The 24,161-nt window shown below is 62.0% G+C and overlaps 2 protein-coding genes across 5 annotated transcripts in view; both read left to right on the top strand.

Annotated features, from left to right (window-relative positions):
* Positions 1-6,735, top strand: part of PIP5K1C (phosphatidylinositol-4-phosphate 5-kinase type 1 gamma) — a 52,559-nt gene extending 45,824 nt beyond the window's left edge. Inside the window, exons 17-19 of one of the 4 annotated variants that reach the window (XM_026481063.4) lie at positions 897-974; positions 3,611-3,694; positions 3,896-6,735. In XM_026481063.4, coding sequence (XP_026336848.2) covers positions 897-974; positions 3,611-3,694; positions 3,896-3,898 — 165 coding nt within the window. In that variant the 3' untranslated portion in view covers positions 3,899-6,735. Of the gene's footprint in view, positions 1-896; positions 1,967-3,610; positions 3,695-3,895 lie in introns of those variants that run through there. The other 3 variants (XM_026481066.4, XM_026481067.4, XM_026481062.4) reach the window with 3 other exon arrangements.
* A 1,603-nt stretch (positions 6,736-8,338) lies between these two features.
* On the top strand, positions 8,339-22,499 carry CACTIN (cactin, spliceosome C complex subunit). The gene is made up of 10 exons (XM_026481061.4): positions 8,339-8,539; positions 11,049-11,529; positions 14,505-14,600; positions 15,035-15,180; positions 16,034-16,196; positions 16,283-16,397; positions 19,773-19,965; positions 20,627-20,749; positions 20,868-21,151; positions 21,337-22,499. The coding sequence occupies exons 1-10, from the start codon at positions 8,373-8,375 to the stop codon at positions 21,825-21,827; spliced, it is 2,259 nt and encodes a 752-aa protein (XP_026336846.1). The 5' UTR covers positions 8,339-8,372; the 3' UTR covers positions 21,828-22,499.
* Positions 22,500-24,161: the final 1,662 nt, after the last annotated feature.

The raw sequence follows: 24,161 nt of genomic DNA, 5'->3' as shown, positions 1-24,161 counted from the left end.
CCCCTCGTCACTGGGCAGACCCGGGGCCAGCCACCAAGGGCTGCAAACCATGTGGATCTTCTCCTGCTGGGTGGCGGGTACAGCTGGGTGGTTTCTGTTCTTGAGGAGGCCGGAGGATCGTGCTGAGGGCCAGGCGTGCTTCACGCTGCCGTCCTCACTGGCCGAGGGCTCGTGGCTGCTCCCAGATGGGGCAGGGTCTGTCGGAGCAGGAAGGGGCCCTGCCCCAGGGACCCAGGACCTCTTCCAGAGCAGGGGGTCGCCTCCCCCCTTGCATCTCCCGCAGGCAGACAGGTTAGCTGGGCCGGGAGCCTGGGTGAGGTGGGCGCTGGGTGGCCAGGGAACCTGCAGAGTCCAGTCCGGTGACCCCCGACAGTGGGTCCTGATGCTGCCTTCCTCGGGCGGCCCTGCTCAGGGGTCAGATGGCCTTATGCAATGAAGGGGACTGCCTGTCCTCCCAGACCTTCAGTCATGGCCAGTGAGCTGGGGGCCTGCTGCCCTATAGCTCCCACCACCCTGCTGTCTGTGTTGGGGCCTCTGGCCTGGAGAAGTAACAGGGGCAGGCACTGTGTGTGCACCCCTACACCCGCCGTTGTCTCCCCGTCCCTGGGGGCTTGGTTTGTGTCCCATCCTGTGGATCAGTGTGCGAGGCGGCCCCAGGGGGCCAGGTCCTATGTGTGCGTCTGGGTCCTGACACCTGAGTGGGCGGCCAGGCCCTGCGGGCAGCAGAAAAGGTAGCAGGCTGCAGTGGGACCCCGCCACCCCGAAACTCACCTCCTGCTTGGCCATCGGCTTACCTGCCCCTAACCAGCGCCCTCCCCGCCTAACCCCCCGCCGGATTCCTGTTGCCTCATCCTATCCTCTGTTTGCTTCCTCCCCCGCCCGCCCGGCCCGCCCAGTTCACCGATGGGAGGTACTGGATTTACTCTCCCCGGCATCGCCGACTGCGGGCCGTGACGCTGAGCTCCTCAGGGACTGTAAGTGACCACAGCAGGCGTCCAGGGAGCCCAGCCCCCGTTCCACCACCCTGGGCATCAGGCGGTCCCTCGTCCTCTGAGAAGGGACTTGGGGAAAGAATCGCCACCACTGAGGCCGGTCATGTGTCCCCCAGTGACGTCACTTAGGTCCCTCTGAGGTGGGCATTGCTAGGCCTACAGGCTCACAGCCAGGGCTAAGGGGACTTGGCTGTGGTGGGGTCTGCATCTGACCCCAGCCCCCGGGTGCCTCTGCCCCTCTCCCCAGCCTGCCTAAGCGAGGGACAAGTTGGTGGACACTTGCCCTATATTCAGACCTGGCTGCCCATGGCTCCCGAAGGGGGATGTGCCCTGCAGAGGCAGGTGGTCACGTGGGTCGGCAAAGGGACTACAAAGCCAGGCCCTCAACTGCAGGAGAGAGGAGGTGGTATTTCCATACCCACTTCACAGTGGAGAAACCGGGGTCTCGGCTCCCCAGAAAGCCCACAAGAGGGCATGGTTTAGATAAAATCTGGGTCCAAATTCCCAAGCAGCCCGTGTGTCTAGGAGACACTCACCAACCTATCATGCTTGGGACGCTGTGTAGCAAAGGTGTTAACAGGACCTGTTACTGTCCTCGTGAACAATAAATGAGAGACCAAGTAACCTGCCCAGAGCCACACAGTGCTCCAGCAGGCACAACGGGTTGAATACCTGAAGCAGGAGTTTCTGTTCTCAAGATGAGGCCCCTCAGAGGCTCACACCCCTGGCCCCAAATGTCTGTGAGTGTCGCTGGGTGTCCAGCACTGCTGAGCAAACCCAAGAAGTAGAAACCACTTCCCCAGACATTCCCACTGTGCCGTGTCCTGCTGAGACTGGGATGCCACACCCCTAAGATGATCTAAGAACTGGGGACACACAGCAGGCCCTGAGGCCCCCCCACCAGGGGAGCGATTTGTGAAGGCTGCCTGGAGAGGGGTTGACCACCAGGGTGTGGGGAGGTGGGAGAAGGAAGGGTGGGCTCCGTAGAGGGCACAGCAGAAGCTGGTGGGGGGCACACAGGAGCAGAGGGGGCAGCACGTGCAAAGGTGAGGGGAGCGGGAGCAGACCCTAGGGCCTGCGGTAGTGGGGAGGATGTGGCCTTGGCTCCACTTTAGTGGGGTCATCACGGGGTTCTGGGTCCTGCTGCCCGCATTCCCTCCCTCCCCTGGGGCCGGCTCTTTGCAGAGTTCAGGTGGAGACCCTCTTGCCCCAGGTTGTTGCCCTAGAGGGGCAGCTACCCGGGCTCGGAACATGTGATGTTGCAGCCCCGCGTGGGACACTGGGCAGCCCCAGACAGGCCCCACCCCACGCCCCTGGACTTCCAGGCAGGCTGGAGTTTTTGTTGCGCTGTGACCACTAAGCAGTGAGCAGGGCCTGTGCACCACTGTACCAGTCCATCCGCTGATGGATGGCCTTTGGGGGGTGTGGCCCTGGGCCAGGTGCTGAAGCAAGAACGAGCTCCGCACGGTGCTGCGCGGGCCAGGTGCCTCCTGTGGGTGCCGGCGGTCTGGCCCGTGACGGCGGGTTCTGCAGCGAGAGCTGTAGGAGGGGCAGGGGAGAGTGGGCACAGAGGTGGGGAAAGGCAGTGGGGGCCCCGAGGGGCAGTGAGGGCAGGGGCCCTGCGTTCCCCTGGAGAGCCAGAGGCCACATGCTGGCACTTGTCCTTCCTGAGGCTTCGAAGAAGGCCACCCCTGCAGGGCGAGGCTGGTGGTCGCGACCCGACTGAGGAGGGGCAGGTGTGGGGCTCGATGGGTTGTGGCTTTCGCGGGTTTAGCCAGGGGAGGTGCCTGCTCCGGCCCTGTGCTCTGAGCAGAGCCCGGGCAAGGGGGCAGGTCCACAGGCGCTGAGACTGGGGGCGGGGGGGTCCTGGGAAAGAGGAAGAAGAAAGAGAAGGGGGTTGCTGGGGTTCTTGTGGTGAGAACAGACCCAGAAGGGACAGGTGTGGGTGCAGGAGGAACATGCGCTCCTTCCCCCAGTCTGACCCGGAATGGGGCCCACTTCCCTGAAACAGCTGGAGGACGGGCTGCCCACCCTCTGGCTGGGCCTCTACTGCTTGCTTTCCGGGTCTCCCGGGGCCTCGGTCTCCCCCCGCTGACCTGTGCGTTTGGGCCTGAGGAAATGGGCTCCACCCTGCGCCCCCGACTGCCCTCATCACCCAGGACCCCCAGTGGAGGGTCCTCAGGGTCCTGCTCCAGCTGGCGGCCCCGGTGACCGCAACAGCAGGCAGGACCTGAGGCTGGGGTGCTGCCGAACCAGCACCGAGGCGAGGGTGCCCCGGGAGGGCCGAGCAGGAGGGGAGGGGACAGCAAGCAAACCCGGCCCCCGCCCCGCCCCCTCCCGCTCCGCTGTGCCGGCCCCGCCTGCACTCCGCGCACCGCTTCCTGCCGCCCACCCCGCGCGCTGCCGCCGCTGCGCCCCGCCGGCCCCAGGGCCGTCCAGGTGGGGGGAGGGCCCGTCAGGGGGAGGGCCGCGGGGGCTGAGCCGCCTACTCGTCTGCATTGGGGTCCGCCTCCTTTATTTCTGTTTCTTCCTTCCTCCCTCTCGCCTCTCTTGCGCCGCCTCGCACCCCTGCTCTTCTTCTGCGCCCTTCCTGCACGTGCGCCCGCCCGCCCGCCCAGCCCACCGATGAGAGGAGCTGGGTGTACTCCCCGCTTCACTATAGCGCGCACGCCCACCCAGCTTCCGACGGCGAGAGCGACACAGTAAGTGCGCCCGCGGCTCGCCACGCCTGGGGCCGGGGCCTCGGGCCGCCCGCACTGCCTCACCTGCCCTGGGACCGCCGGGGACACGGAGGCCTGGGGGGGCGGGGCGGCGGTGGGGCCGGGCCGCGCCCGGGAGGCCCGGCAGGTGGGGGGTGCCGCCCGGCCCCACCGCGCTCACACCCGCCCCCTTGCCTTCCGCAGTAATGTCTATGCAGTCACCGACCCGGAGCCGAGCGCCCGCCGCCGCCGCCCTGGCCGCGTCCCGGAGGCGCTGCCCGCCCGCCGGAGCTGGCTCCACCGCCGGCCGCCGCCGATCCCGTCAACTACCTATGCCTGTGAGACTGTGAACCTCCCTGAGTGTCCGATCATGTATTTATTTTGGGTCCTTACTCTTTGCACAAAGACGGCAGCACAGGTGTGCTTTTTTAGAAAAAGATTTAAAAAAAAGAAAAAAAAGGACGTGTCGGAATAACGAAGAAAGTCCACTGCACTGCACTCCTGGTTCTTTGCTGTGCTTGCATGTGTCTCCCTGAGGGACAAGGCCTGTTGGCTCTGGGGACCTGTGCCCCCGTGGCCTGGCCACCCCGGCTGAAATCCACACTCCGAGGTTCTGCCTCTCTCCACTTGGACGGGGTGCGGAGGAGGGAAGGGCCCCGCGCCCTCAGGCACTCTGGGCTCAGGCTTCCGGGCCAGGCACTGGACATCCGTCCTTGGAGGTGGCCGACCAGTGGTCTGGGGGCAGCTCTCCACCCCGCCAATGCCCATAATCTCTCCGCATCTGCTTCCCATCACCTCACCTGCCAGGTGGCTCGGGAGCAGGAATGGCCAGTGGGCCACCTTTTCGATGGAGCTCGGGACTATGGACCTCTCTGTCTTCGCCACGCGGCCCTCTCTATCTCGAAGACAGGGCCTAAGCCAAGGGGGACACGCTGGGCCTGCAGGCTGTGGGACTTCCAGAGAGCAGGTCCTGGAGCAGCTCCCCCCCCCCCATGGTCAAGCTGCTCTGCTGTCCCGTAAGAGATCCCCCTCCAGGACTGGGATGGGCTCTTTTTTTTTTTTTTTTTTTTTTTTAAGTTGGTGACACATAAGCAAATTAAAGGGTAGGAGACGAAATTCTTTGTGAAAAACAAAAAACATATTTTTTTGATTTGTCATCTTCAGCAGGGGCAGTCCCCCCTGGGCTCAGAGACCCCGCTGGTCCAGAGGGGCTATGGGAGCCGACGGCGTGGCAGGGTCTGTCCTGCCCCCACAGAATGCCCTCCCACCTCTGGAGAGGTGGCACAGCGGGGATGGTTTCCCCCTGCCCGCTCTGCCCCCCACTGGCTTGCTTGCTTGGGAGGAGCTGGGAGCTGGCTTGGAGCAGAAGCTACACTTTCTAGAAGAATTTCTCCCAGCCCTTGCCTCCTGGTGAAGAACCCACGGATCCGGGAGTTTGATTTTCAAGTCCCTCGTCTGGATCCCTCCCCTGCTGTCACCTCCCCTCGAATGGCTCGCTTCATGTGCCTGGAGGGAGCCTGTTGGACGGGCTGCTGTCTGTCCAGGGCGGCCAGGGATGCGCTGACATGCAGCCCGGGGAAGGCAGCCCTGTGAGGATCCATCAGAACAAGCCTGTGGGCATTCCAGATCAGAAGCAGAGTGACGTCGTCTCCCTCTTGCCCAAGGGGGTTTTGTCCAGATGGCAGGAGGCATCCTCACCTGGATTTCAGACGGCGTCTGTCTGCAGGTGCCCTGGCCGCGTGTGCAGTCACCAGGCCATCCCGACCCCTTCTCGCCAAGGAGGTGGAGCTGAGCAGGCACACACTTGTAGGGGCATCTCAGGCCTTGACGACTAACAGGGACGATGTGTCACCCAAAAGCTGGCACTGGAGTCCCCGGCCAGGCCCCAAAGGCCGGCTGTTGAGGCACATTGTGAATTCTGTGGGGGATGACCAGACAGCACGGACAGGCGTGGAGCAGTGTGCCCCATGTCCAGGGCACGTGGAGCTTTAGGAGTAAGGAGGGGCGCTCTGCTGGTCCCCTCGGGCTTTGCTGAGTGAATCGTGGAACAAAGGCATCACCTGGATGCTGACTTGTGAGAGAAATTGCAAGCCTCCTGGATATCATGACGTTTCTATCTTCGTGTTAGGTCGCTGAGACCCCTTCGGAGACCTGTTTTGTGTTGGTTGTGTTCTTGGTCCCTTTTCAGAGAACTGTCCCGTGGATGCTCACGTGGTCTGCAGACCATGCTGATGGGAGCTGTTTGCTTATTATTTGGGGGCCCAGGGGGAGGAAGGCAAGACCTTATTTATAATGTGTAGCAAATTCATGGCCTTTCCCAGGCTCCCCCCCTCCCCTCCCCCCAGAGGAAGGCTCTGGACCCACCCAGCTGTCGCCCACCCCCAGCACAGAAATCTAAATTCCTTCGTGGCGACACCCTGTCTCCCTTGTGGCTCATCACTGATGGCTGCTGCCGCTAGGAGCCGAGAGCCTGGGCGCTGTCTGGATGGCTGAGCTGTGAAAATTAAAGACATTTCCCGAGACTGACAAGGTGCAGCTTCCTGAGAGCCCCTGCCAGCCTCTGTCCTCCACCTCCCCTCACCCCTCCCTCCACCACTTGGCTCAGTGCAATACTCCCCTTCCGGTGGGGTCCCTTGCCATGGTACTGTCGCTGCAGCCCCTCTGTCCGCACACCGGGCCAGTGCCCTCCACCACCTTTTCTCTGGTGGCTCAGTTGCGTTGCCTGTCCCCACCCCCACCCCCATGTCATTTTTATGGTCGAACTGATTTCAAAACAATGAAACTGCAAACCTTGTGTGTCTTAATTCTCTCCGGGGGTTCCATGTACTCAGCCCCCGTGGTCTGGTGTGTGACAATCCAGAGCGCGGCCTCATCGGGCACAGAATGCCGTCTCTCTCAAACCCAGAGCCATGGGCACCTCTGTAACTGTGCAGCCCTGCTGGCCCTGAATAACATATGCAGCCTCGGGCCCCCTTCCCCCTCCCTGCCGCCCGTTCTTTTTACGTTGAAGAGTTCTCTCTAATAAAATCGGGTAATAAGCATCAGCCCTCTTTCTCTTTGCCTCTCTGCGTTCCGGTGGTCTGCTTGGGAATTTAAGGACCAACTTTGAACGAGGGCAGAAAGAAACCTTGGTCAGATTTAAAATAACAACAACAGGAGCCAAGGTAGCTTAATAGCCGTGGCTCTTTCAGGGTCCAGTTTAGTTCAGAAAACCTTAAACAGTTTCTGACATCAGTGCAACCCAGCTGAAAAGAACAAACACTCCCCAAAGTTTGTATTGGTTCTGCCAGAGTTGCTCGAATTGAGTAATGCATGGACCCCTTTTAAGGGGAAAATATTTCTCCAGGATTCACAACTGGAGAAACGCTGCTTTGAAAGTAAGATCCCGCCCGTAAGCAGGCACTTGGAAACCCAGTTCCATCATGATGCAGAACAGCACAACTCCTTTATAAACCAGACGTGCAGACGAGATGATCTGGAATGTGCTTACCGTCATGTCCAAAGAAGAGTACGCATATACCCTGAGAGATACGTCTGCGTGTTGAAAATCACAGGGCCAGCCTGCCTCACGTTTTATCTACATCCCCTGAGGAGCTGGCTTGTTATCAGGGTGGCAGGAGATGGTCTTTGGAAATTCCTCCATGTCACCAGCCGCACCCTGTGCCTTGGCACCAAGCAGAGCGTGCAAAGCTAGCATCCAGGATGAGGTCATGGAGTTGTATGTTAAGATAAACATTTGAAGAGCTTAAATTAGAACATGAAGTACCATCCTCTGGGGTGGGCTGGGGGAGCTTGGAGCAGGGACTTCAGGGTCTTCCAGCCCTATCTGCTGTAGTCCTTCCTGGCCACCAGCCCAGCAGGGACTCCACCTAACAACCAGCCCACCCCGACCCTCTCTCCCTGCTCAAAACCCTCCCATGACTCCCCAGCACCCACAGAACAAAGCTGCACCCCAGTTCAGATCCCAGCTCCATGTTGCCTCTTTGGGGCTGGGGGCGGGGGGGGGGGGACTGTAAAGTGACTTTCCATCTCTGAGTCTCAGTTTCCGCGTCTTTGCGGGCGATGCAGCATGGTGGTGACTCTGAAAGGTTGGCCCAGCCTCAAGGCTTTTCAGTCTCCGACCTGGCTTCCGTCCGTCGCCTTTTTTAGAGGCCTGGACTCGAACCTGGGATCTCGCAGCATCCGCGCCTGCACCGGCCCAGAGACCTCACCCGCTCGCCTCCCTTTAGCCCCGCCCCGAGGCCCCGCCTCCTCCTGATCCCGCCTTCTGGGCCTCGCCCACGCCGGCTCCACTTTCCTTAAGACCCTCTTCTTCTGGGTCCCGCCTGCCGAGGCTCCGCCCCACTCGCTGTTCCTGGTTCGCTCTTGCTCCGCCCACAGTCCTTGGCTTCCCCCTCCCCGAAGGCGCGAGGACCCACATGGAGCTGCCCCTAGCATTGCCTAAAGGGCGAGCCCTCAACCCTGGAGACGAAAGCCTGGCCGGAGTCCGTCACACGGGCCACGTTTGAGGACAGTGGAGAGGTTATGGGCCGTGGGAGTTCCTGCGGGATGGGGCAGCGGGACGGTTTCCTTCTCCCGGCTCAGGCGCAGACGGGGCAGCCCGGCACGCGCCGCTGGGGAGGAAGGCCCCCGGCGCAGGCCCCGGATATTTGTGTCAGCGCTGCCGCCACGGTCTCAGCTGATGGGTCGGGATACACGCTCGCGCTCCCGGTCGGCTGGTCGCAGGGGCCGCAGGCGACGGAGCGGGAGTCGGAGCCGGAGTCGGAGCGGGAGCCATGGGCGGCGAAACCGCCGGCGCCGGGACGACGAAGTACGGCGCAGGCGGAGGCGGCAGAGCCGGGAGCGGAGGTGGGGTCTTTGCGTTAACGGCGTGGGGGATCCGGCTCCCGCCCTCGGGGAGCCAGAGATCCTCGAATTAGTCAGAGAGGGCTTCCTGGAGAAGGGGACATCCAAGTGCGAGTCGCAGTTAGGCAGCGAAAGGAAAGCGAGAGGCGCTCCAGGCACGCACCTGGTGGTTGGAGGAACAGTAAAGGAGCGCCGCGAGCGAGGCGGGGCGGAGGGGAAGTGGGAGAGGAGGTCGGGGCGGTAAGAGGAGACCGGATCATTCCGTTTTGTGTACCGTGGTGAAGGGTTTGGCTGCTATTCCAAAGGAAGTAGGAAGCCATGGAAAGATTTTTGAGTGATGTGGTCTGGCTTACTTTGTGGAACTTCTTCCGGTTTTCACGTGGGAAAGGGACTGAGGAGGTTGGCGGGAGTGACAACAGGGAGGAGGAGGATGGTACGGTTGTCTAGGCAACAGATGGTGGTGGCTTTCGGAGTGGGAGGCACAGTGGGGAAATGGGCAGATTTGAGAGGTATTTCCTAAGTAGGGGTGACAGCACTTGCAATTGGAAGTGGGTGTCAGACGAAAGAACTCTTGGCGACAGGTGGCAGGCCTGGGATGACTCCTAGGACCTGGGTCTCAGCCTCCCCACGGCCCACAGTCGTGTCTTTTTGAAAATGGGACACCTCTCCAGACTTGGCTTGAGCCTGCTCCAGCACAAAGGGACCAGACGGTACCAGGGACTGAATTCCAGACCTAGGTCCCAGGCTGATTCAGCCTCTAACTGGCTGTGACCCTCAGGCCAGTCCCTGCCCCACTGTGGTCCAAGTTTGCTCCTCTGTGTACTCACGACCTCCCTGGGGCCTCTCCCAGCATGCCTTGTCTTCCATCCTGTCAGCTTGTTCACACTGTGGCCACAGGGGCTGTAGTCCGACGTGGCTGATTGCCCTCTACGTTTGAGAAAGTGGTTTTTCTTTTTGAGTCTCATAAGATCATTGCAACTCAGGACTTCCAAGAAGTTATAAGAAGCAGAACGGAAATAACGCAGACATGGTTTAAACCAGGGCTTGGCAGCCTGCAGCCTGTGAACCAAGAATGGTTTTTACATGGGTTTTTTTTTAAGATTTCATTCATTTATGAGAGAGAGCACTCGGGGGCACGTGCATAAGCAGCGGGGAGGGGCAGAGGGAGAAGCAGGCTTCCCGCTGAAAAGGGAGCCTGATGCGGGACTCGATCCCAGGACCCTGAGATCATGACCTGAGCTGAGGGCAGATGCTTAACTGACTGAGCCATCCAGGTGCCCCTGGTTTTTACATTTTTAAATGGTGAGGGGAAAGGTCAGAAGAGGAATAGAATTTCATGACATGTGAAAATTTTATGAGATACTCGAGTGCATTCAAGTTTTGGTGTGCAGAAGTAAAAGCGTATTGGGACCCAGCCACGCCCATTTGTTCCTGTGTGTCCGGAGCTACTTTGCTCTGCAACAGCGGAGCGGCAGACTTGTGTCCTCGACCGCTTGGCTCTTTACAGAGAAAGTTTGCTGGCGCTGGTGTGAGCCCCGGGTGTTGCCATTTTCCGCATGGGTTCACGTGCAGTAGTAAGTCTTGTTGTCATTTGTGCATCTTTTATATCTGCTGTTTCCTAGTATTTGAATGACAAGAATCAGCCGTCCTGGGTACGTAATTCGAGTTGGCAATGTTAACGAAAATTTGATCAAATGTGTAGTTTGCATACAGAGACTCCAAAATAATTGGTTTCCATGGTGACTTTTTGACGTGAGCTTAATAGGCGAAGCATTTAACAAAATAAAGAGACGTGGTTGTTCCTCTACGCCTTCAAAGGCCCGTGACCATTAAAGAATCGATCCCTACAGCTCGTGCATTCCGTTCCCTGTTCACAGTGTTTTTTGCCTGGCTTTTCAGTCCTGCCAGTCTTACTCCAGTTCACTCTTGCCTGTCCTGTGGGACCAGTTTAAACACCACCTTCACCTTCTCCTGTAAGCTCCCTCTTGTCACCTTGGGCAGATCAGGTCCTCTGGTTTCTACACGTACAGCTTCTGCACCACCAGGCCCCAGCCAGCTTCCCTGCTGTCCCTCGCTCACTCCCCCTTGTTCCCACTTTTCTAGCCACATGGGCCTCCTGCTGCTTCTTGAGCATGCCAAGTAAATTCCTGCCCCGGGGCCTTTGCTCTCGCTATGCCCTCTTCACGGACCACTCCCTCCCTGTAGCATCCTCCCCCATTTCCTCCAGAGTTGCCCCAGATCTCCATGTCCTCAGGCTAAGTCACTCTTGTTTGTGACTTCTAGCACTGTCTAGTGGCATGCTGCGTGTCTATTTGTGATAATAATTATTGTGATAAGTTTGTTTATTGTGATGTGAGTCTCCCAAAGGCAGGGACCGTCGGTGTCACTGCTGGTCACTGCCGTGTCCCCAGAACTTAGAACAGCGCCTGGCACAGCAGCTGCTCAGGAAGCATCTGTCACGCAAACGACTGACCGGGAGGCAGTAAGCAGACCTTCGTGATTCCCTCCACAGGTCGGATTCGGAGGAGGAAAGGTGGCAGCGGCGAAGGAGGCAGAGCCCAAGCCCCCTGCCACCACGGTGGCGCTCACAGGACCGGTCCTCTCAGTCCGACTCGGATGAGGAGCAGCAGGAGCAGCGGCGGGGCCGGTGGGCCCACCGGCGGCGGACACGCTCTTGGTCCCCGGGCTCCTCGGCATCCAGCTCGGCCTCCCCAGACCGCTCCCAGAGCCCCCGGGAGGCCGCGGCAGCCCTGAGCCAACAGCAGAGCTTGCAGGAGCGGCTGCGGCTGCGGGAGGAGCGGAAGCAGCAGGAGGAGCTGATGAAGGCCTTCGAGACCCCCGAAGAGAAGCGGGCGCGGCGGCTGGCCAAGAAGGAGGCCAAGGAGCGGAAGAAGCGGGAGAAGATGGGCTGGGGGGAGGAGTACATGGGCTACACCAACACCGACAACCCCTTCGGCGACAACAACCTCTTGGGCACCTTCATCTGGAACAAGGTGAGCCTGTGTCCGGCCTCGGCGTGTGGTGCGTGTCCTTGGCAGCTTCTTCCTGCCTTCCTCGTGGTTTTGCTTTATGTGCCTTTTACGATTTCTGCTTCAAGGGACGGGATTTAGCACTCATAGCACGCGCTCGCAGGTGCTGCTTGCCGCTCACAGTTGATTTTATACGTGCGCACGTGCACACACCCTGGTGTCTGGTGGCTTTTAATGCGTGAGCTTTCCCGCCGTGTAGAATTTCAGGCGCTCCACCCAAAACACGGGCTAAGTTCAAACACGACTGGAAAGTAGGTTCTCTGCCTCACACTCCCAAGACAGGATTCCGGTTACAGGTGCTCAGTCGTCTCGGTGCTGACGTCTCACAAACGGGTCCCTTACTCGCCAGTGGTGGCCTTGCGCACAGGACTTAGACCCACAGATTTTCTTGCCCAGTTTTGGAGGTCGGATGTTGGCAGAGTCCCGCTCCCTCCGGAGGCTCTAGAGGAGAGTGCCCGCCTGCCTCCTGCAGCTTCTGGTGGCTGCTGGAGACCCTGGGCTCGTGGCTGCTTCACCCCAACCTCCTCCCCTGTCATCATCGTCACATGGCCATCTTGCCTGTGTGTCCCCCTTTCTGCCTTCTTGTAAGGACGCCCGTCATTGGTTTAGAGCCCAGCCTCACCCCATATGACCTCATCTTAACTCATTACATCTGCAGAGACCCTGTTTCCATGTAAGATCCCCTTCCCAGGTTCTGAGGTTGGGAAGGTGATGTATCTTTTCAGAGGACACGGTTTAACCGTAACATAACATGCATCCGTGACGGGGAGGCAGATGGCCTGGGCTGGTGAGAGGCGGGCATAGTCGGATGCCATGGCATCGGCCACTCACCACATGTACTCCAGACCTTCGTCTGGAGCACGCTGGCCCATGCCACCTTGGGGCCTTGGTACTCACCGTTCCTCCTCTCCATGGCTGCTGCTTTCTTGTTCCTTCAGATCTCAGCTGACCTGGTCCCTCTCCTGAGAGCCTTGTTGGCCCCCCGTGGTCCCGTAGGTCCCGGTGCTGCGTCTCCCCTTCTAGCACTTCACTGACTCACCTGTCCCATGTACTTTCCGGGGCCGGGGGCCGTGCGGGCCGGGCGTGCACCAGTGAGCTGGAGAGGCAGACCCCTGCGGAGCTGGCAGCTTCTGGGCAGGGGGGACAACTGGAAATAAGTAGACTAGCCAGGTGCACGGAGGAGAGAGGGCAGGCAGGCGTCAGGATGCCGTGGCTGTGGTTTAAAATAAGCAAGTCCGGGGCGCCTGGGTGGCACAGCGGTTAAGCGTCTGCCTTCGGCTCAGGGCGTGATCCCGGCGTTATGGGACCAAGCCCCACATCAGGCTCCTCCGCTATGAGCCTGCTTCTTCATCTCCCACTCCCCCTGCTTGTGCTCCCTCTCTCACTGGCTGTCTCTATCTCTGTCAAATAAATAAATAAATAAAATCTTAAAAAAATAAAAAATAAGCAAGTCCAGAAAGGTCTTGTTGCAAAGCGGACATCTAAACACAGGCTCTGGTTCATAATGTGAGATTCCCACCAGACTGAGCTCAACGGGGCAGACTCTGCCCCCAGAGCCTGGCGCACGGTCGGCACTCAGTTACGTGTCGAATGAACAAGTTCGGGGTGGTTTGTACACACGTGTGCTCAGGCATTTCCCCAACGAGTCTTTCTTGGAGCCCATGGTGGCTTTGGGGAATTCGCCCCACGGGAGGGCTTCATCAGCCCCTCTGGTGATAAGCACGTGGGGGCTCGACCCCAGCTCAGCCTCTGAGGCCTCTCAAGACAAGCCCACAGTTTGGGCAGCATCACACGTCTGACGTCTGTCCCCTTGTCCCAGGGCCACTGGCTGGCAGCGTGGGCAGTCACGATGTGGAACGCTAACGCACGCTCCCTGCCAGCCTCGTGCAGAGTGCTCTCCGCGCGCCGACTCTCCCTAACGCGGCCTTGTCAGCGTCGGGCCACTGAGTTGCTCGCCCAAGGTCTCCCCGCTCATGAACGGCAGAGCTGTTGTTGGAACCAGGGCTGCCCAGCTCCTCCTCCATGCCCTCAGTTACTCCTCTGTGTGGCTGTAGGGGACAAATACGGTCACTGTCAGTACGTGCGGCGGCAGGCCAGGCTGAGGCTGGGGAGGCCAGGGAGCGGCCTGGGCATCCGGGGGTGGCCCCAAGCCGGGCAGCCCTGTGTCCTGCTGGAGGCACATTTTCCCGGGCACCGGGGGGACCATTGCACAGCCCTCTGAGTGGGGACAGGGGGGGCGGGGAGTGCTCATCGGAAGTGCAGGCTTAGCGCCCGGCTCAGGCAGTAATTGTGAGGGGATATTGGAGAGCTTGCGGGGTCTCCAGACCCGTACCCCGAGCACCCTCCATCAGGTGAGGACACAGACAGGGAAGAGCCAGTCACCGTGTTGCGTGGTGCCCGGGGTCGGTGAGCATGGGGCCATTCCCCTCACAGTGACCCCAGGCAAATGGGCTTTCTGAGTCTGTCTGTCCTTCCATCCCTGGCCTGCCTCTGCCCGCACGCAGTGGGCCTCTGACCTGCCGAGGGCTTAAACCCCGCAGAGCTGGGCCAGTGAGGCTTCTGTGTAGACCAGGGCAGTGGGTCCCACATGAGGTGCTCCCGTGAGTGACACTCAGGAGCCCCCGTGGCGGGCGCTGCCTCCCCTCTGCACGTTAGCGAGCTTCTCACCTGTGCTGGAGGCTGCTCCGGAGCACTGAGTTCCATCATGTTGGGTCTGGGAACACTAAAGGGGCAGCGTCTTCAGTGGAAGTCACTGAGGTGTGGCCGTGGGCAGGTCACTTCTCTCTGTCTCCAGGTCTCATCTTCAGAGACACCGCTCAGCCTGGTGGATCTCGATCTGGATCTTGCGGAGGGGTGCATGGAAGACCCTTGGCGGGTGGTTCCTGGGAAGGTGGGAGAGAGGCGTCTCTGCTCAGTGGGCATATGCTTGGCCCTTCCAGGCCCTGGAAAAGAAGGGGATCAGCCACCTGGAGGAGAAGGAGCTGAAGGAGCGGAACAAGAGAATCCAAGAGGACAATCGGCTGGAGCTGCAGAAGGTGGAGTGGCCCTTAGCCGCCTGCGTGGGGTCAGGAGGCCTTCCCTTGTGAGGGCCTGGCTTGTGTCAAGGGAGACCTGATTGGCTTACACAGAAAGTCCAGGGGAGTCTGGCTGGCTGGCTTCAGGCACAGCTGGATCCAGGGTTTTGGGCCGTGCCTCTAGCAAGCTGTCTCCTTTCTCCTCTCAGTTCTGCTGACCTCTGGGCTTTACCCTCAGACACTCCCTTCAGGGTGACCAGAATGGTCCTGGCTGCTGCGGGCTGCTGTGTTTCCAGCAGAAAGAATGCCCCTTTGCCCTAGGGTCTGTCTGAAGCCTCGGGCTTCCCTGACCCCAGGGTACCCCATGGCCTAAAAGAGTCCAGGGCAGGCCCCACGAGACCCCCATCTGGCTGTTCTGGCCTGCCTCCACCCCCCGTCCTCCCCATGCACCCCAGGTGAAGCAGCTGCGGCTGGAGCGGGAGCGGGAGAAGGCCATGCGGGAGCAGGAGCTGGAGATGCTGCAGCGGGAGAAGGAGGCGGAGCACTTCAAGACGTGGGAGGAACAGGAGGACAACTTCCACCTGCAGCAGGCCAAGCTGCGGTACGTGGGCCACCTCCCTCTGGGCCCAAACACGGAGCCCTGCCTGCCCCAGAGCCTTGCTACACGCTCTTTCCACTGCCTGGGGCCTTCTGCCCTGGTTGGTCCCCCTGGCCCTTCAGGGGGCCACCCACTGCGCCTTTCCGGTGCCAACCCCCACTGTGCGCACCGCTTCCTGTCCACTTCTTTCCTTGAGCCTGTCTCTGCCATTGAGTCGCGTGCCAAGGAGACATCTGAATGGTCCTCGCTCCGAGTCGTGCTGCCACACGAGCGAGCAGGGTGCTAGACCCTGGGCTGGTACGGTCATCCCTCCACCCCCCAGCTCCTAGGAGTGTGTGCTCGTCAGGCCTGGTCACCAACAAGGACTCATGAGCGCCTGAGGCCACACAGCAGGCGTCTGAGCCCCAGGCCTGGCGTGTGTGCCCGGGAGCCCGCTCCCGGCCCGCTCTCCGTCCTGCTGTCTGCTGGCCGCACCAGCCCCCTGCCTGGTTACAGGGCTCCCTTGGGCTGGACCAGCATCAGCCTCTGACGCGTGTCCCCGGCTGCAGCACTGGGCCTTTGGATATCCCACCCAAGCAGCCTGCCCACGGGGAGGAGGTGGTCTTCTCTGCCCCTTTGTGTCGCCACCCGCGGGTCTTCAGGTGCCACGCTTGCCTATGTCCCAGGTTGCATCTTCCCCCTGTCTCGCTCCTGTGCCTTCTCCCCCCTCTTCCAGGAAGACTTCCTTGACCACCATCCGCCACAGGCCAGGCTCTTCCCTTGGCTCCCACACGGGTCACTCCTCCAGGGCAGGGTCTTTGGGAGGGGTGGGGGGGTGCATTCTGGGCTCTGACGCGGCTTCCCTGCTCCCTGGCAGCTCCAAGATCCGCATCCGGGACGGGAGGGCCAAGCCCATCGACCTGCTGGCCAAATACATCAGTGCCGAGGACGACGACCTGGCCGTGGAGATGCACGAGCCGTACACGTTCCTCAATGGCCTCACCGTAGCCGACATGGAGGACCTGCTGGAAGACATCCAGGTACCGCCCGGCCCCCCGCCTTGCTCGCGCCCAGGCCCCCGGGGCCGCCCTTCGCCATGCTCGCCCCCTGCACTTCCCTCCTCCAGGTGTACATGGAGCTGGAGCAGGGTAAGAACGCAGACTTCTGGCGGGACATGACCACCATCACGGAGGACGAGATCGCCAAGCTCCGCAAGCTGGAGGCCTCGGGCAAGGGCCCAGGTAACCTGGGCTGGAGCCAGGGTAGCCAGAAAGCGCCCACCGTGCTCGTGGGGGCACCTGGCTGGGTCTGCTGGGAGCCGCCTCGGTCTGGGTGGCTCCCCAGGGAAACGGGCTCGCTGCCTGCCTCAGTTTCCCCATCTGGGGTCTCCATGGCCCTCTGGAGGCCTCTCCGGGAGCCACCAGGGGGCAGCAGCAGGTGCTCCTGACCCTGAATGAGTGGGGGCTCAGAGCCCAGCAGCCCGCCCACCGGCTCCCTTTAAACACTCCCTCGGGCCGCACTCCGCTTCCCTGGGAGCAGCGCCCTCGAGAGGCTTGCTTGTTTGGGTTTCAAGTTTCTGCCAGAGGCTTGGTGTGTTTGAGTGCGAGTGGGACTTGGGACTCGACTCCGCTTGTCTGGGAACCCCCTGGAGCCCCAGTCTATTCAACCTGATATTCTTTTTCCATTCACTTTCTTTCCCTGGAGGGGTCACGCATACACATGACTTCTGGGGGAACGAGTTCTTCATACCGAGCACTGTAGACACTGGGCCCCCACCCACTCCGTGTCAGGAGCAGCCCAGTCATGACCATTGCAGGTGTCCCCGGACATGACCTGGTGTCCCATGGGGGCAGAATCACCCTGGGTGAGAACTGCTATTCTAGAAACTTACAACCAACTGCATTCCCACCCCTCGAGGCCACCGCTTAAACAGCACCCGGCTCCTTCCTGTGGGCATCGTGCGTCTGTCCTAGGCTCCGCTGTCTCTTAGGCGTGGTGGTGGCCGAGGAGATGTGCTCTCCCCTCCCCCAAGCCTGTCTTGGTCAGACGGGGTGGGGGGCTGGTTTCCTCGTCTTAGGAAAAAGAGGAATGTCTTTCATCATCTTTCTAAGTGGTGATTGTTTTCCTGCGTCCCCGTCCTCTCGGCAGGGCACATCCTGTAGTGACTTTAGGAGAAGGGAAAGGAAAGTCTTTGCTCTCAGAGACGTGTGAGGAGGTATTTCCTTTGGCGGCAGTGGGCTGGGTACAGAGCTCTGGTTGGAAGGGCACTGACCGGGGCGGGTGCGGCCCTGAGTGCAGATCCAGGCCACGGAGCACCTCGGCGACCTTCTGGGAGCCTGGTTGTCCCTTTTGTCCCCCGGGGATGACAAGACATCTTCAGGAGTGTCAGGTGAAAAGAAACAAGTAAATGGTTGTCACGCGCTGGAGACCGCGCTAGCCCGTGTGACTGAGGGTCATAGTACTCATGGCTACCACCGACCACAGGCCTCCCCAGGCCTCCAGCTCCGCTGCCGAGGTGGCCGGACTCATCGGAGCGTCCCCTCGGGCCTCTTTCTCCTTGTCCCCTTGCCCTCTGTCTCCTCGCACCCGCCTCGCGGGGCTTCCCTTCACTCTGCTGTGTTGGAGCCCCTCTCTCTATGACCCCACATCTCCCTTCCTGGTGCTTTGTGCCCTCATCTCGGTGGGACATATTCTCCAGTAGTTTCGGGCAAAAAGCAGGAAGTTCTTGGACGTCATGCACGTCAGGAAATGTGTTTCGTCTCCCCTCTGGCTGGTGGCAGCAGGGCTGAGGATAGAACTCTGAGGGCAGGGCGTTCTCCTTCGGACACCCAAGACCCCGACCCGCCAGCTGGGGAAGAGTGAGGGCCGTCCCGCTGTGTGCCCCCTTTGCATAGCTCCCTGCACTGAGTCCCCGGGCCTCTCTTGCCGGCCGCCGCCACGGTGGGCCCCCTTGCTGGTCGCCCTCTTCTGCAGGTGCTTCCTGTCTCCCAGTGGTGGCTGAGGCCCCGCTTTCCCTCCTCACCTGTTAGGGCAGGGGTCCCAGCTGGCTCCAGCTGTGCTCAGAGGCAGGCCTGCTTTTCCGTGTCTCCTTTTGCCATGATTCCCAAAAGGTCTCGTCTCCATTGTTCCGGGCGGCCTGCAAAGCACCGTCCGTCGTCTTAACAAATTCAGTTGGGCTTTTTTTTTGTGTTCGTCTTGTTGGTAACTGGGAAGTTCTACCTGTACGGTAAGAGTGGGCGTCCGCGGCGAGCGCCCCACTGCATTCCCTGGGGGCCTCCCCGTGGTGCTGTCCTCTCCTGAGCGCTGTCCCAGAGAGGGCTCCAATCAGCACAGTGCAGCCGCTCCAGCCCCCGCCGGGATCCAGCCGGGCCCTGTGGGGTCTGGACCTGGGACCTGCCTTTCTTCAAACCGTGGTATAGCAGAGCGTGGCTCGTGGGGGGGCCACGCCGGCGGGTGCTGGTTGTGCGGGTTGTGAGTTCTGTGTGCGTGAACGTGGGATGCGGCCCCACAGGCGGGTGCGAGTTGTCACCGAGTTCAGCTTTGGTCCCGTAATGTTTTTGTGCCTGTCCTGAGTCTAGGGCTGCTTGGGAATGCTCGGCTGTCGGGCAGAGAGGCTGAGTCTCTAGGGACTGATTCCAGGGCCCCACACTGGTTGGCTGGAGGGACTTGGGTTCTTCGTGATCCTGTCTGACCCGCTGTGACCCCGTGTCCAGCGGGAGGGCTGCCGAGGCCAGCTCTTGAGCAGGGAGCATGTGCTGCTCGCGCACCCCTGCATTCACCAGCAGCTGCACACTGAGCCCCTGCGGGCCTAGCACGGTGCCAGGGAGGCCGCATTCTGAAGCCCCACAAGGTCCCTGCCTTGGGGACGCCACAAATCAGGCTTCCAGGCCAAGGGGAGCAATCTGGGAGGCAAAACGGACGAGGAAGATCACGTTGCCGGGGAAGCAACACGTGTGGCGGGGCTTGGTGTCTTTGATGAGTGGCAAGGAAACGGGTGTGCAGAGCTGGTAGGGTCAGGCGGCCCCAGCCCCGCCCTCAGGGAGCTCTCAGGCTACAGGGGAGGGACGTGCACCTGGGCCCGCAGCTCATGACAGGTGCAGGACAGGGGCACATGCTTGCCTCAGGGCGGCGTCAGGACTTTGCAGAGCCTGGGAAATGAGCAGGTCTCCTTACTGGGGGAAGAGCCAGGCCTAGAAACGGTAAACCACTTACCCCAGATCACACAGCTGAGACTGGCAGAGTAGGATCTGAATTCCCGAGAGTCTGGCTGTCAGGCAATCTCTCCTTACTCTTCCAGTGGGGGTGGGGGTAGCGGTGGGGGTGGGGTGGCAGGCCGAGCATCCCAGGCTGAGGCGCTCAGACTTGACCCGAGGGTCAGACCAGGGAGAGGCTGGAAAACACCTGCCCGGCTCCCCCTGGCCCATGGAGTCAGAACCATCCCAACTATAGGGTCCGTGGCCTGGTGCCCCCCCTCCGTGTGTTAGAAGCATCCAGCCAGAGGCAGGGGTGAACTGGAGGCCGGGAGGAGTCAGGACCCCAGGACCGGAGGAGGGACAGTGTGGGCAAAGGGGAGGGTCAGGACCCCAGCCCGGTGCTGAGCAGCCCGTCCCCTGCAGGCGAGCGGCGAGAGGGGGTCAATGCCTCGGTCAGCTCCGACGTGCAGTCGGTCTTCAAGGGCAAGACGTACAGCCAGCTGCAGGTCATCTTCCAGGGCATCGAAGGCAAGATCCGGGCCGGGGGCCCCAACCTGGACATGGGTTACTGGGAGAGCCTCCTGCAGCAGCTCCGCGCCCACATGGCGCGCGCCAGGTCAGCACTGCCCCCGGCCTCTGCGGGGCACGGGAGCCGGCTCCACCGCGGCCTGGCTCCTGCGTGACCTCGGGGAGCCCCCACCCCCTAAAGTCGGGGTCCCGGGCAGCTGGCAGGGCCTCTGGGGGGCCGGCCTCCGGCAGCGTCTGACCTCAGTCTCACCGGGGTCAGCAGGCATCACGGCGGGGGCCCTGAGGCCGCCCGCCTTCCGCCCACCCCACACCCTCTGTGTACAAATTCTCAGCGTGTTTGGCCGCGCTGTGTAAACACGGCGCCCGTCTGCCGCTGACCACACGGAGTGTCTCTGGGTTTACGCCCCCCTGCTGGTGGCCTGCAGCCTGTGCAGCCCAGCTTGGTGGCTCCGTGGCACACGAGTCCTTCCTAACTGTGGAGTGCTGCTCCCAGCAGGGTCTGGGACCTGAATCCCATTTTTCTCGTGGCTGAAGCCTGGCCCCCAGCGCACCCCCCCCCCGCCCCGCAGCCGTAGACCTCTGTAGGGCCCCAGGCGCCCCCCCGCCCCTGTGCTCCAGAGCCCGGAGCCTGAGGACACGGCCTGGGCCGGGGCCCCGTGCTGCTCTCCCGGGCTCCGGGACCCTCGCCACGGAAGGGTGTCAGGACAAGGGCCGGGGGGCGGGCAGGTGACCACCAGCCTGCGTTCCAGGCTCCGAGAGCGGCACCAGGACGTGCTGCGACAGAAGCTGTACAAGCTGAAGCAGGAGCAGGGCGTGGAGAGCGAGCCTCTGTTCCCCATCCTCAAGCAGGAGCCCCCGTCCCCTGGGCACAGGTAGGCCGCCTCCCGTCCCCTGCCTCCCACCCCGCAGTCGAGAGCCTCCTCAGGGGCCCTGGGCCAACCCCCCCCCCCCCCCCCCGCCCGGCCCAGCTCAGCCTGCTCCCTTCCGCAGCCTGGAGCCTGAGGACCCAGCGCCCACTCCGCCCGGGCCCTCCTCCGAGGGTGGCTCCGGGGAGGCTGAGGCCGAAGGGGTGGCGCCCGTGGAGGGAGAGGCGGACGGGGAGGCGGTGCTCATGGAGGAGGACCTGATCCAGCAGAGCCTGGACGACTACGATGCGGGCAAGTACAGCCCCCGGCTGCTCACAGCCCACGAGCTGCCGCTGGACGCGCATGTGCTGGAGCCGGACGAGGACCTGCAGCGCCTGCAGCTTTCCCGCCAGCAGCTCCAGGTCACAGGTGCGGGGGTGGGGAGCTGCCCGGGGGCCCCGTACGTCTCCAGCCACGAGGCTCTCCGGCCGCTCGCCAGGGGACGGGTGGAGACGGCCAGCACCGGCCCGGGCCTCCGTCTGCCTCTGGGGTGTACGCCTGGGATGGGGGAGGCCAGGGCCCCTGCGCCCCGGCTCACGCAGCTCTGCCTGCAGGGGACGCCAGCGAGAGCGCGGAGGACATCTTCTTCCGGCGGGCCAAGGAGGGCATGGGCCAGGACGAGGCGCAGTTCAGCGTGGAGATGCCGCTGACGGGCAAGGCCTATCTGTGGGCCGACAAGTACCGGCCCCGCAAGCCGCGCTTCTTCAACCGCGTGCACACGGGCTTCGAGTGGAACAAGTACAACCAGACGCACTACGACTTCGACAACCCGCCACCCAAGATCGTGCAGGGCTACAAGTTCAACATCTTCTACCCCGACCTCATCGACAAGCGCTCCACGCCCGAGTACTTCCTGGAGGCGTGCGCCGATAACAAGGACTTCGCCACCCTGCGCTTCCACGCCGGGCCACCCTACGAGGACATCGCCTTCAAGATCGTCAACCGTGAGTGGGAGTACTCCCACCGCCACGGCTTCCGCTGCCAGTTCGCCAACGGCATCTTCCAGCTCTGGTTCCACTTCAAGCGCTACCGCTACCGGCGGTGACGGCCGGGGCCTCCCCTCGCCCGGACTCACTTTCCCCGGGGGGAAGGGGGGGGCTCACCGCAGAACCTGCCCCGCGTCGTTGACAGGACAGGGTGCCGGGCTCTCGAGGGGCAGGGATCCGAGTCCAGGGCAGCTGTGGGACCCCCACCCCTGGCCCTCGCTCAGGTTGGCCTGGTGCTGCTGTGGGTCGGTCTCCCCCCCACCCCCACCCCGCCCCACCGGTGGGCGTGGAAGACCCATCTGCCATCGGGACCGGGAGTCTGGTCTCTCTGTGTGGCAGTGGCACCCCCATCTAGCCTGGGTGCCCCCCCATGTTGGGGCAGCTGCATTCTTGGAGACCACCGCCCCACCAGCCCGAAGCTGCTCTCGTGTCCCCGTGTGTGGCCCGAGCTTGGCTGCAGGGCTGACAGGTGTGGTCACCACCCACTCACGCTGCCCAGAAACGTTTCTTCCGACGCCTTGTTCCAGAGACGTTTCCAGCCTGACGGGGGATGAACCCCGGCGCCGGCTCTTCCGACGGCCGCACCCACACACCCCGTTCCATCTGGAAATGTTTTAGGTGGTTTCTCTAAAAAGACTTTTTTTTAGGTGGGGGGGAAATATCTTATTTTCATTTAATTGGTCTACTCATGAAGTTGCATGTTTTTTTAATAAACACTTTATTTTAGAATATTCTAGAGTTTCCGAGACGCTGCGCAGACAGCCTGGAGCCCCAGGCCCCGCTGCACGCAGTCGCCTTGTTTCTGTCTGTGTAGGCACAGCACACCCGCCACAACTGGGGCGAGAAGACCTTTAACCACGGCACTTTAAAAATAGCCAGTGGGGGTCCCTTAGGAAGCTTCCCGCTGTCCGCAGGTGTCCTTGTCTTTGCCCGCCCACGGCATCACCTTCCCCCCGGGAGCGCCTGACCCGCTCGAGCGTGGATGCTGGGAGGTGAGGATCTGCTCTCCCAGGCCAGGGGATGGTGGTCTGTGGTCGTCGGGGGGGGGGGCGGGGGGGGGAGTTCTGGGCCAGGAGGGGGGCGGGGATGCTGCTGAGCGCCCCACAGTGCCCAGGCCATCCTCATGACAGAACCGTCTGGCCCAGTGTCCACGGCCACCACTGACCGTCCCCGGGCCACTGGTTACCCCCAACCCCGTCTTAATACTACCCCAGAGTGCCTGGTAGTGCTCAGGCCTCTCCTTTGTCCTGCCCCCCCCCCCCCCCCCGCACATGGGAGCAGGGCTGGGCCACTCAGCTGGGAGGTGGGTCTGGTCAAGGGGCCTCCACAAGCTGTCCTAGCCACACCAGCCTGGTGTAGGGCGGGGTGGCACACGAGCGCTTCCGGCCCCTTCACCCGCCCGGACAGACATCAGTAATCACTGGCTGCCAGAGCCATCTTCCACGCTGCTGTGCGTCTAAGCAGTTGGTTCCAGGTGATTCCTGGCCTGCTCCACCGTCACTGTGCACGGGGCAGGCTCCTGGGCGCAGGGCTGGATCCCAGCCTGGCTCTGTGCAGGCACCATCCTGCTCCATGCAACAGCGTCTGTCTGTCTGGGTTCTGAGGCTCACACAGACCCACGTCTCCAAGCCTGGAAAGCGGTGGTCAGAGCTGGATTCTCTGGCTGGGAGGGTCCCACCTCCCAGGTCACCGCCCACGTCCCAGCCTCCACCTGCTCCCAGGAGAGTCCCAATTCCTCCATCCCCTCTGCATCCCAGCAGCACGTGGACCCCAGGGGGACAGCTGCACCAGGAGGGGAGCAGAGTGACTCTCCAGGCGCATGTTTAAGCCGGGAGCCCCGGTCTGGAGGGAGGAAGGCCGGGCCCAGACACCCCCAGACCAAGGGGTCAGATCGCAGCACGGGGGTCATTGGGTCTGGGGGCCCCAGATGTCACACGGAAGGCTTTGCAGAGATGGGGTGCAGGAGCCGGACTTGGCAAGGCAGCACGGGGCTGCTGGGCAGAGGACAAGGCAGCAGGTGCTTGGGGGGGCAGACGCCCAGCGGGGTGACTGCAAGCCCAGCAGCTGGACTCCGGCCAGGTCCCTGGGGAGCCTTAGAGGGTTGTTGATCCAGATGGGGCTGTGAGCTGGGTGTCGGGGACCCTTCAGGCTGACTGGAGGCACCACAACCACCCAGCTGCCCCTTGGCCCCCACCCCGCCGCAGGGTCCACCCAGGGCCTTAAACTGCCCCCAACCCCCACCCCATCCTTTTCCTGCCCTTGGCTGTGGAGGCTAAGAATAGATCCTCCCTGCCTGGCCCCCACCGGAAACCAGCCCCGGGGGGCGCATCCTGAGCCTGGCCTCTGTTCCCACCATCTGGTCCTCCCTAGCCTCCGAGCTGAGTGAGTGGGGC

This window comes from Ursus arctos, unplaced genomic scaffold (assembly GCF_023065955.2).
Source record: "Ursus arctos isolate Adak ecotype North America unplaced genomic scaffold, UrsArc2.0 scaffold_14, whole genome shotgun sequence".
Taxonomy (NCBI): domain Eukaryota; kingdom Metazoa; phylum Chordata; class Mammalia; order Carnivora; family Ursidae; genus Ursus; species Ursus arctos.
Note: the sequence above shows the minus strand (reverse complement) of the source record. Positions and strands in the feature narration are given on the sequence as shown.

Coding starts and splice junctions, on each gene's coding strand:
- CACTIN (XM_026481061.4), top strand. CDS start 8,373: ATGGGTCGGGATACACGCTCGCGCTCCCGGTCGGCTGGTCGCAGGGGC. Junction 8,540..11,048: donor CGGCAGAGCCGGGAGCGGAG/GTGGGGTCTTTG, acceptor TTCCCTCCACAG/GTCGGATTCGGAGGAGGAAA. Junction 15,181..16,033: donor CTGCAGCAGGCCAAGCTGCG/GTACGTGGGCCA, acceptor GCTCCCTGGCAG/CTCCAAGATCCGCATCCGGG.